General features: G+C 41.0%; 1 protein-coding gene across 1 annotated transcript in view; it reads right to left on the bottom strand.

Moving 5' to 3' along the window:
• Positions 1 to 4,148: 4,148 nt before the first annotated feature.
• NPNT (nephronectin) overlaps positions 4,149 to 12,474 on the bottom strand; it is an 82,825-nt gene continuing 74,499 nt past the window's right edge. The window contains exons 12-13 of the mRNA XM_056855019.1: positions 9,129 to 9,385; positions 4,149 to 4,496 (exon numbers count right to left, since the gene is read on the bottom strand). Of these exons, the coding sequence (XP_056710997.1) occupies positions 4,401 to 4,496; positions 9,129 to 9,385 (353 nt within the window). The 3' untranslated portion in view covers positions 4,149 to 4,400. The remainder of the gene's footprint in view (positions 4,497 to 9,128; positions 9,386 to 12,474) is intronic.

Below are 12,474 nucleotides of genomic sequence, written 5' to 3'. Positions count from 1 at the left end.
CCCTGGTCAAAAAAAGGTTGGGAACCACTGCTCTAGAGCATGGGTCCGCCAAATGTTTTTAGGAAGTGGGTGTGGCTAGATAGGGCTTTTACTCAGCAAGGCTTCTGATTAAATATTGATTTGATTGGCTGAGCAGATATTTTTTACATAACTTCCACCACCTCTACATACCATATCTACATACCATATCAACATACCACCATATCTACATACCGCCACCACCGCACAAAGATCTGCACTGTGTTACTGAAGTTAAGCTGTGGCCATCTTTTTTGTGGTTGGCTCCACCTCCTGCAGCAACCGTTTTGTTGCTGCGCCCACCCTGCTGTGTCAGAATTCCAAATGTGCCCGCAGGATCAAAAAGATTGGGGACTCCTGCTATAGAGCACTCTTCTCCAAAGGGTAAATGAAACTTCTCGTGTTTGTAGAAGAGGGGTGCACATAATACTTAGAAGCCAGGACTCCAAGTGCCTTTGCGACATAGGGCTCATTCACATCTGCATGACTGGGTGCCTCTACACTGCATTACGGTATGCTTAACGTAACGACCAGCAGTGGAATAGCAAAATTAACTCCACTGAAAAGCTTTGTATTTTAGGTGTTGTGAAGCCAAAAGAAGTTCCATCTGTGTGGTGTAATATTTGTGATTGCCCATCCGTTGCTGTGGTCAAGAGATGAACAGCTTGGAAGTCCGGCTTTCCAGATGCTGCAGCCACCACACAGCCACAACACATTATAACAGGGAAGAACTACTATATAATTTTCCCCTTTGAGGGATAAAACCTCTAATAACTGTCTATATATAGCTGCTGAGAGCATCTTACACCATGTCACAAGTCACTAGGCTTTGTTTCCACATGCGCTTTGTATCCAAACTCTCTAGATGCAGCAAACATGGCCTTTTGGCCTCTGTATTTGGTTTAGTCTCTCAAGGAATCCAGCCACCGAGTTAATGATGCACATCAAAGAAGCTGGGGATAAGACTGACTATTGAATAGTGGTTGCTTAACCCTTTTCTTGCTGAAGCCCTACCTTTGTTAAAAATAGCAATAAGATTCTGCCAGCTTTACAATGTTTCCAAAATTCAGTTTATTTAATTCAGAGATTGGCTGTGACATTAATAACCACGGATTTGTTATCTGAACTGTGTTCACTGCGACTTTTAAAAACAAACCGAAAAACACCAATTGACAATCCTGACTGATGTCTATATTTACAAAGATATCTTTATTTCGAGTCGGTTTGGGGAGTGAGCAGTTCTTTAAAAGCACATTAAATTATTAGCCAGTAAGATGTCCTACAGTACGTTTGATAATGTGTTCCATTTGAACTTAGTGCAATATATAGTCTTGTTGGCACAACAAAAGAATATTTTCTTCGAAAAGCAGCTGCACCTGTCTTTTTCCGCCTGTGGTGCTCACAGGGGTTTACACTGCATATTCAGCAAGGGAGGAAAGGCATTTCCCTGCTCCACTTCCCTAATCTTCAAAGCTGCCACATGGAGCCACTCATTACTTCTAAAATATGTTTTTTTTTAAAAAAAAACTCAGAGAAATCCTACTCACTATCTCCCTTGTCATACCCAGTTTGGCCCTAAGACTACAATACAGAATATGAACTGCTGATGGCGAGATCCTTTGCCCGCTTGGGCCCAAGAAAAATACACATTTTAATACTGCCAGTATATTATTAAGCCCATGAAAATGAAAGAGGCCACCATCTGGAAAACGCATGACTAGCTTCCTGTAATTGTAAGGGCTTTTGAATGTCATCCTTCCACCAAACCAGTGGTCAAGGTTCCCTGAACAGGCTTGCCCGTTGTTCTGTAGTTCAAGGAACAGTTCCTTATTTCAGAGTTCCTACATTTTATGCAATGCACCACAATTGCAAAAAGCAAATTTAACTTAATACATTACAAGAACCATCTATTCTAACACAATATAGCTCATGCTCTGACAAACACAAGATGTCCTTTCCTTGTGATCTTAGATGTTCTCTTCAGGGAGAAAACCTTATCTGTGAAGTAAATTGCTTTTCTAACATGAGTTGGATTCAAAATCAGATGCTGCTGCTGCTACTGCTGATGATGCAGTGTACAAGAGGGAAGAGTCAACAGTCCCAGAGTCCAAGGTATGTGGGAAGCATTTATGAGAATCTAAAGGAATTTGAGATTGTGGTTGTTTTCACAGTGTCCATCAGACAGAAGAATGAGGTGGAAGATGTTCTTTGATTTCAGTCACATACATTTCACAGACGATACACTGAGCTAACAGCACTCACATATTACAGGCTTAAATATAAAACAAAAGAAGCTGGACTTAATATTTGAGCACAGCTCTGCTAGTGTCAATCACAGCTAATTCTTAGTGAAATCAAGTGGACTTTGGTTAGGTGAGACGAAATCCCATTCAGCTGCTTTCAAAAGAAATGAGTCATGACTAATTTTTGCAGGACAGCTCCCCACTGTCTTTAGCCCAAACTGTAACATTTTAATATTGTGTCACTATAATAAATCAAGATTAAACTGCAGCTACACTTTAAAAAAATCTTAAAATATAAAGATATTTGGTCTAAGAAAAAAAATCTTATCAAAATAAATCTGTTTTTACCATTTGAAATACTGCCTGAACCAGAGAAATTCAACATACCTCAACTGAGTTGTATAATTTCTCATTACAAAACTTAATTGGATTGAAATCCTACAACCGCATGTTAGAGGAAAAACTCTGTGGGCACTGCAGTTGTTTCTGACATTTCTACTAGAGCCATTGGGTTGGCTGAAGAAGAAAACCACGTTTGAAAAAGCAGATGAACATAAGAACACAAGAAAAGCCCTGCTGGATCAGACCAAGGTCCATCAAGTCCAGCAGTCTGTTCACACAATGGCCCAACCAGGTGCCTCTAGGAAGCCTCCAAACAAGACGACGGCAGCAGCACCATCCTGCCTGCAGTCCACAGCACCTAATATATTCTGCATGTTCCTCTGATCCTGGAGAGAGTAGGTATGCATCATGACTAGTATCCATTTTTACTAGCAGCCATGAATAGCCCTCTCCTCCATGAACATGTCCACTCCCCTCTTAAAGCCTTCCCAGTTGGCAGCCATCACCACTGAGAGGCTTGAGTCAAAACTTTAAACTCTCCTTTGTGCACTCTTATCATTGTTACCTTGGATAATAACAACAAAACCCAACAAAACTGATAAATACTGTCCAAATCATGAAATTATTAACTAAAAAGGGTTCATTGCTTCTGAGGAGTAGAGAAAGGGATGCTGTGTGGTAGTATAACTACTTCCTACTACTACTTTCAGCACCAACAGAAGTCCCATCTCATCTTACTCATGCAGCTCAGATCACCTGTGGAAGGATGTTGTCAAAGCAGGCCCAGGGAAGGAGAAGGGGGTTGGGGCATCACAGCAATGTATACAGACCAAAACAACAGCTGGATGACTGTCTAGTGCAGCCCATACTCAGAACAGCCAATTCTTGACCCAAGACAATTCATTAGCCTTTAACATCTGCTGGGAAGCCACACAGCTCTCCATGCCATGTGGCTATTTTTTTAAAAAGCACCGTGTGAGGTCAGGATTTGCCATGGGTTCCCATTAGGCGTGATTTTAACCCCCCATTGCATTCACTTATATATGGAGAAGATTCTGCCTTTGTTGATGATCAGTCCCTTTGCAAGCACACAAAATAATTTGGTGTTTTAGTGACAAAAATTAGCAATTAGCTGGTAGCAAGGTGACAAAGAGGTTGTGATGAGACTACTCCCTTCACAGCTCTCAGCTCTGGGTTTGTGGGTTCTAGTCTAGGTTGGGCATGAACAGCTGCCATTTATTTTGCACCTAGGTTTTGTAAATACACAACACATATAAATACATTAATAATCATACACATTTATATAGAACACAGCACTACCAATATTAAGGGATGCAGTGCCTACTCTATCATAACTGCCTCTTGATAATAAGGAATATACATATATACACGCACACACCCTTCTTTACAAGTGAATGGTAGTAGAACAACCAAAGCTTAAGTCTAAGCCTGAGTTAGTTTCAGTTGGTGAAGGTGAACCAGTTCCACTGTATAGTCAGCAAAATGAAAACACACTACTGCAACTGCTGATTGTGCCGAAGACTCCTTTTGATGACGCCTTCTTCTTCCTGAAGGACATGGATATCCTTTTCACATGTACAATGTGAACAGGAAAACCTCTGATGGAAATACCCAATATTACTTTGCCATTTCAAAAAAAATTGCATTACTCAAATGGAGGTTCAATGGATCTCACAAAGCACACAAATGAGAGAAGTAGTCATTAGTCCACTGGCTCTCCCATCTAGGAGACATGGGAAAATACAAGCAATGTCCTCTGCCAGTCTGTCTGTACCACTAGTGGTCTTGGGAACAATGGCCTCTCCTCAAGCTCACATCGTCCAATCCGATCTCACCTGTTCTTCCTTTTCCTTTCTCACCTTTAAAAATGACCTGGAGGAAGAAGGTGTTCAAAGAAGGTAAGTAGTCACCACGAACAATCAAAATTACCAGAACTTAGAACCAAAATGGCAGCACTGCTTCTGAAGAATCTTTACAGTAACTGTAGCTATATGCACTAGGATACAGAAAATGCAGCCACTGGGATGCACGGATCTTATTATTCCCTTCTGCTAAGTGAGGAGTTCTGTTGCTCTAATGGTTTTTCCCCCTCTAGAGCAATTATTCCTTTCCACTAGATAGAACAAGACTCCTCACTTAGCTGAATGGGGTCATTGGATCCAGCCCAATGAACCCTCCATTCTATATATCATAAGCAACATACAAATATGAAAACTTTAAAATGTACTTCCAATTAACTCAACAATATAGCTAGGAAGATGGAGAAAAATCTGATACTGAAAGGAAACACACACATATACATATATGGAAGCCTGAACTTGGTAGAGCATGGAAAACCATTCACAAGTCTTGGAGAAAACAAGAGCATCATGGTATCTGAATACTTTTGCATACTTAACAATACTTAGAAGAGTACATTTGCATTCTTAAATATAAGATTTTGCTTTCACTAAGGCTGCCTCCTACCAGCATCTACTAACTAGTGAAATCTGTGAAATCCAACAGTTTTCGCAGGAAGGATCTTTACTCTCAGACACATTTATCGTCTAAGTTTGGTTTTTAAGTATGGTGGCTCCTTTTTTGTTTTGTGATAGTGGCATCTGGAGACATTCTGTTTCACTGAGACATTCACTTCCTGCAAAAACTAATTATCCCCAACAGTAATCAAGTGGAAAGTCAATTCTGAAGCAGGATGGGAATGGTATTCATAATAGGGCAACACATGGCTTGCAGACAGCCATGTGTGCCTGTGAAAACTTATTTTAATCCCACATCCTTGCATGATAAAAATATTGAAAGAGTTTAAAATAATCTATATCAGTAAGTGAATTTATGCCAACTGGAGCTCACCATAGAAACAATGGTATTAGGGGTTATGTTTATCTTGCTTTACCAATTCATTACGAGTTGAGATTGACCAATGCCTACAATGAGGGGATCATTTATTCATGGGATCATTTAGTCTTGACTGAATCCTGTTTTCATATGTTATCTTCCATGTAATATAATGCCATGTAACACACCAATGTAGCACACCCATGCTGGACCTTCCAAGCCTCCCTTTGTAGTAAACCTCCCCCTGCCATACACACCCTGCTTTTGTTGGTATCCATGAGTCGTAGCCAAACAACCAAGGATCTTAGTGGCATTTTAAAGTCAAATACATGTGGCTTTTGTAAGCCAGAGGGTGCTTTTGCTGGCTATTTCACCCTGCTCGGAATATACTTTATGCACCTGACAAAGCAAGCTCTTGCTCGCAAAAGCTTATGCTACAATAACTGTGTTTGACTTTAAGGCGCCATTAAGCCCTTCGTTGTTTGGGGCTTCAACCAACTAATGTGGCTATCCTTCTGAATTTTTCATTTGCTGTCACTCCAGCCAATTTATCTGTGAGCACAGAGCTGAAAAGCATAATCCTTTTGTAAATTCTCAGCAAATGAGACTAGAAGAAAATATCATATTCAGAGTAGATGCTGCCTTATATTATTTCAGTGTGGCTGCCAGTAGATGATTGGGGGAACAGCAGGTAAAATGAACAAATAAAAATCATTTGACACAAGATGGAAGTCATTTTATACTGAACTGTTTCAGCCTGACTAAATGTTATTTGTATTCCTAATTTTAACATTAAACAAAACCTCCCATCAAGGTTCACTCATCTGAGACACCAGACAGCGTGGTGTATGGTTAAGAGCAGCGGACTCTAATCTGGTGAACTGGGTTGGTTTCTCCAATCCTCCACATGAAGCCTGCTTGGTGACCTTGGGCTAGTCACAGTCCTCTCCAAACTCTGTCAGCCCCACCTACCTTACAAGGTATTGTAAGTGGGGGGAGGGAAGGTGACTATAAGCTGCTTTGAGACTCCTTTCAGTAGAGAAAAGCGGGGTATAAAAACCAACTCTTCTTCTTCTTAAAGTGGTTCTTCTTTCAATGGAAGAAACTTCAACATTTGCTTAGTAGAGTGGTAGAATGAGGTAGGGTCCATCCTAGGATTACCATCTCTCCTCCCAATCAGAGATGGAGGATAAAAAGGGGTTTGCCTACAGCCCCAAGTGAGATCAGAGCACAGGCAAATTTAAAACCAGGTGCTCCACAACTTGTACCTCAAGCTCTTATGAGACAAGATAAATGTGACAAAGATCATGGACCTTCATCAGTCCATAAACTGCACATCCTGAAGCTGACTAGAGAAATTCAGGAACAGCAGAAGTGCTTCCAACCCCACTAATCTCAGCCAAACTCCTGACAATGTTGTGTGTGTTATGTGCCATCAAGTCACTTTGCTCAGGTCTTGCAAAATGAAGGCCCTGGCTTCCTTTGTTTAGTCAATCCATCACATGTTGGGTCTTCCTCTTTTCCTGTTGCCTAGCATGATCTTTCCCACAATGAAGACTAGATGGTGCTTTAAAGGCCACAACTTTCACTCCCTTTAAAACTCTAATAACCTTACAAGGAGCTTGTTTTCAACTAGCAAAACTGATCAGGAGTTGAAGAGTTAAATCTCTTTTCCCCGCACTGGGCAATCCCAGTTCAAATTAGTGGCTGTTACCGCACTAGGTATTCCCAGCGATGTATTAAGAGTTTGAAAACGTTATAAAAAATACTGTTCACACTTTCTATGTATTCCCACCGATGTATTAAGAGTTTGAAACGGTTATAAAAAATACTGTTCGCACTTTGTTTGGCCCCTTTAGCTGTGAACACGTCTTCCAACCATTTTTTTAGCTGTAGTATCCAAAAACCCTTTTAAAGCGATGTTTTTTATAACATTTCCAAACTCTTGATACATCGCTGTGAATACCTAGTGCGGTAACAGCCAGTGTTTCATGCACTCTTTTAAAAAATCAAATATCTAGGATTCAGGAGCATGAAACCTGCTGGGTGACCTTGAATGAGTCACAGTTCTCTCAGAACTCTCTCAGCCCATGCAGAGGCAGGCAATGGCAAACCACCTCTGATTATCTCTTGCCTTGAAAACCCTATGGGGTCGCCATAAGTCAGCTGTGACTTGACGGCATTTTCCACTACCACTAGGATTCAGAGATACCAAAACATAGATCTTTATAACACTATTTGGCCACCTTTTTTTGAGAAGAAAAAGAAAAGAAAAGAAAAGCCCTGAGGGGTGGAATGGTCACTGTTGGGGAAGTGGGGCAGAGAAACTACCATGTGGAAGCTCCATGGCCACTGCATTGTATCAGCAGCTACAACAGCAACAGGGAATCTAGACAAGCCTGTCCCTGTGTGGAGAACACCCTGGAGGCTCTTGAGCTGACTCTCAACAGAATCAAAGAATAAACTGTGTATTTTATGTATTCTGCTTGGACATATTGTTATTTCTGAAGGGAGTTAATTAAGAGGGGTAAATGATGGCACAAAGATAATACATACAGCAAATCTGAAGTTCCAGATGAAGTCTGATTTTTTTAGGGAGTACATTATAAAAAAATGCAAAGTAGTTAGTCTACTTGAAGATATCTCAATTTCCAAGAATCCTAGGTATTCAAAATTGCTAGTCACAACCTATTCATAGCTTAATAAATGAGAATAGTACCCAGGAACTCTCCCTATATCTTCAATCTGTATGCAGAACATATAATTAGGAAAACTGGATTAGATTTAGATGAAGGTGGCGTGAAAATTGGGGGGGGGGGAGGAACATTAACAATTTGAGATATGCCAATGATACTACATTACTGGCATAAAATAGCAAAGACTTGAAATGACTCCTGCTGAAAGTTAAAAGAGAAAGTGCCAAAGCAGGGCTACAGCTGAACATCAAGAAGACAAAAGTAATGATTACAGGAGAATTACTCAACTTTAAGGCTGACAATGAGGAAATTGAAATTGTTCAATACTTTCTATTCCTTGGCTCCACCATCAACCAAAAGGGAGACTGCAGCCAAGAAATCAGAAGGGGATTGAGACTTGGAAGGGCAGCCATGAAGGAGCTAGAAAAGATTTTTAAGTGTAGGGACATGTCACTGGCCACCAAGATCAAGTTAATTCATGCCATCGTATTCCCTATTACTATGTATGGGTGTGAAAGCTGGACAATGAAGAAAGCTGATAGGAAGAAAGTGGATTCCTTTGAAATGCAGTGTTGGAGGAGAGTGTTACGGATACCGTGGACCGCCAAAAAACCCAAAAGTGGGTTATAGATCAAATCAAGCCTGAACTGATCCTAGAAGCTAAAATGACTAAACTGAGGCTGTCATACTTTGGTCACATTATGGGAAGACAAGAGTCACTGGAAAAGACGATCATTCTAGGAAAAGTTGAAGGCAGGAAGAGGAAGACCCAACAAGAGATGGATTGACTCAATAAAGGAAGCCACAGCCCTCAATTTGCAAGACCTGAGCGAGGCTATTAAAGATAGGACATTTTGGAGGGTCACCATGAGTCGGAAGTGACTTGACAGCAGTTAACACACACAACACCCAGGAACTCAGTTGTACCAATTCTCTACCTTCTTCATATCCTGGATCTCAATATTTTACTCACACTTTTGATGCCAGATCCTTGCAAGGTAATCTGTGTTTGTCTCCAGCCGTGACCGCTGTTCCTTCCCCAAATTGCTGTTCCATGAGCACCGGTCTTTCTCACAAAGACTTGGAGCAATCCAGAATGCAGCCCAGACACTTTATGCCTGAAGGACAGGCACAGATTTCCTGAACGAGCTAAATGGCCAAGAGGAAGGATCAAGCGTGCCATTCGTCCCACTTTGCCTTTGGGCTCTGAGATAGATAAATACTGTCCACCTGTTAAAAACAGAAAACAGTCATTTCAAAATCATTCTTAGACTGTTCCTTTAGTTGAAAACATGAAATTTATCACTGGCAGCCTGACTGTCACTGTTTACTTCAGCTTCTGCAGGGCTGGAAATGTTGCATTGAGTTAGGAGTTGTCTTCTGCGGCTTAGAATGTATTAGGGTTGCCAGGCCCCTCTTCGCCACTGGCGGGAGGTTTTTGGGGAAGAGCCTGAGGTCAGGGTTTGGAGAGGAGACGAACTTCAATGCCATAGAGTCCAATTGCCAAAGCGGCCATTTTCTCCAGGTGAACTGATCTCTATCGGCTGGAGATCAGTTGTCATAGCAGGAGATCTCCAGCTAGTACCTGGAGGTTGGCAACCCTAGAATGTATACACATCAATTGTTACAAGATGCGAAAAAAGAAGACAAAAGAAGAAGTAACACGTATTGCCTGCTCCTATTTGTATTTATTTAGATAGGTATCTCACCAGCTTTGGTCACAAGTAAATGTGCACAGGATTATAGCTCACGAAATTTAAAACCAAAATCTGTTTTTTTTTTAAAAGACCCTGCATGTAAAACAAACAAACAAACCCAAACCCCACAAACATAGAATAAGGAACCAGCTCTTTCCAGTGCCCCTGCTTACTGCTATAATGCTAGAGTGCTGCCAGACATGTGGGATTTATTCAAAGTCATTCAAGTGCCTCTTCCTTTCTGGGAAGTTATCTGCTCAAAAGCCATCGGCTGCTAAATGAAAACCAGAAGACTGGCACCGTTTTATGAACAGCCAAAAATCAAAAGGGTGTGTAATACCAATAAGCTTTTTGACTGATCCTTTCATGTATGAAGTCAAAACTCTGATAAATGGGATCTTCATCCCATTGCTACCCTAATGGGGACTTTTTTTCAATTTCCAACTCCTTTTATTAGGTGTTCTAAAGACAGAAAAATACCCAAGAGGAGATATAATTTTTATATGAAAAGAAAAATACACACACGAAAAGCTGTTGCCCTAATCCAGCAAGAGATGTATGGAGCTGTATTTGGCGTGCACTGCCAATGCACATCTAGATGTACATCTTCATCTCAAATCACAAATACCTTTTGAGCCAATTATGTGTCTTTTAATGAAAATGAGACTAAGCATTCGGATCCATAAATGCCAGATGTTCTCACAACTAACTGCTCTTGACTACAGCTGTTTAAGGGTCTGTATATTTCTGGACTAAAATGTGCTACCTATTACATTAGTGTAATACATTAGAATAAATGGAAGTGTACACTGCTGGTTAAAGAGAAATAAGCAAAAGAAATGCAAAAAACTGATTTTTTAGATTGCATTTGTATATACTGTTATGACACCTCTGCACAGTCTTTTCCATATGAGAAGGAGGCTAAAAGCAGATTATTCTTAAAAATATGCATACATATCAAAAACAAGACACAGTAAACAGAAACTAAAAAGCCAAGCCAACCTTAAATTTCGAATTAAAAATAAGGTCAGCCACTCATAAAATTCCCAACTGTTTTTAAAAAACCCTTATGACGCCCCCCCCCTTCCAACCACTACAATATCCCACTCACTCAGCCCGGCCCTATAGGCTGAGGCGAAAAGGCGTTGGCCTGAGTATATTTGTGAGGAGAATTATTTCTTTCTTCTCCTCCAGTCCCACACCCGTATTTACCTCAGTGAGAAATAGGAGACAAGAGGCTTTTCAACTTAAACAGAGAAAACAGGGAAGTTTATTAAAGAGAACACACAGAGGTTGGTTTTCAGGAAAAGGCAGAAATTTTGGAGGGAAAACTCAGAGTTAGATTGATACAAGCAGGATTACTTCAGAGAAATAGCTTGGATGTTTCCTTTTACACTAGTTCCTTCAGTTCTCAAGCTTAGTTCTATCTCTCAGAACTATTATGCACATTCAGCTTCAGCTTTAGTTCTATCCCTTAGAACTACTATTCAGATTCAGCTTTCAAAACTGCCATACAGCTTCAGACTCTGCCCCCAGCCTAGCTCTCTCTCTCTGACTACCCCACCTAAGTGGCTGTAATCCTCCACACCTCCCTGCTACTGGAATAGCTCTACCTCAGAGCCTAATTCCCCTTGTGACTTGAGAATGGGCCCTCTCTAACCCAGTTCTCACTCCTGTCACTCCCACAGGTTGTGTGTGTCAATAGCTCTGGCTTTCACTGAACCCTCAGGTTCTCAGAGTATAGTCTGGCTTCTTCTTCGTCTTTTCACCCAGCTCTGAATCTAACACAGCCTTCTCTGGCTGGTCCCAAGCTTCGAATCCTATCACAGCCTCCTCTCAGGCTGGTCCCACGCTTCGAATCCTATCACAGCCTCCTCTCAGGCTGGTCCCACGCTTCGAATCCTATCACAGCCCTCCTCTCAGGCTGGTCCCACGCTTCGAATCCTATCACAGCCCTCCTGTCAGGTTGGTTCCCAAACTTTGAATCCTTTTCTGTCTCTCTCAGCTCAGAGTGTCAGCTCTCTGGCTCGGCCCACTCTTCGCCTGTCGGCTCTTGCTGCTGGTGAACCCCTTATCCGTCACACCCCTCCTAGATAATACTGCCTTGTCTAAAAATGTGGGTTTAAAAAAATAATCCTGTCTTCACCTTTTTCATAAAGGAAAGGACAGAACAGGAAAGGATACATTTTTGATAGATTTCCCAGAACAGCAGAAAAGTGGTGTGGCTATTAAACATCCAACTGAAAAGTGATATAACTGCTATGATGTACGGCGACATTTGTCACTGGAAATATGGCAGTCATCCCCATGTCTTTCATCAGTGGTTCCAATGACTTATCTAATCTCCATGATAAGGGAGCAAGAACATTTTACGTTCCCAAATACATTCAAAGCCTTGTTCTCAAAGCAAAGGCTTAGATCTGGTGATGAATGGACTTACTGCAATTTTATTTATTTACAACATTTTTATGCCACCACTCTGGAATGTGCCTGAGGTGGCTTACAAAATAAAAATAATAAAAACAAAATATTAAAAAAATAATTAAAATCCAGCATTAAAAAAGCCCCAGCCCAGCATAAAAAACATAGATCATAACTGACCACAGTCAACTGAAAACAACA

Source organism: Euleptes europaea, chromosome 9 (assembly GCF_029931775.1).
Source record: "Euleptes europaea isolate rEulEur1 chromosome 9, rEulEur1.hap1, whole genome shotgun sequence".
In the NCBI taxonomy this organism is placed as follows: Eukaryota; Metazoa; Chordata; class Lepidosauria; order Squamata; family Sphaerodactylidae; genus Euleptes; species Euleptes europaea.
The sequence above is the reverse complement of the archived record's forward strand: the minus strand, read 5'-3'. Positions and strand labels throughout refer to the sequence as shown.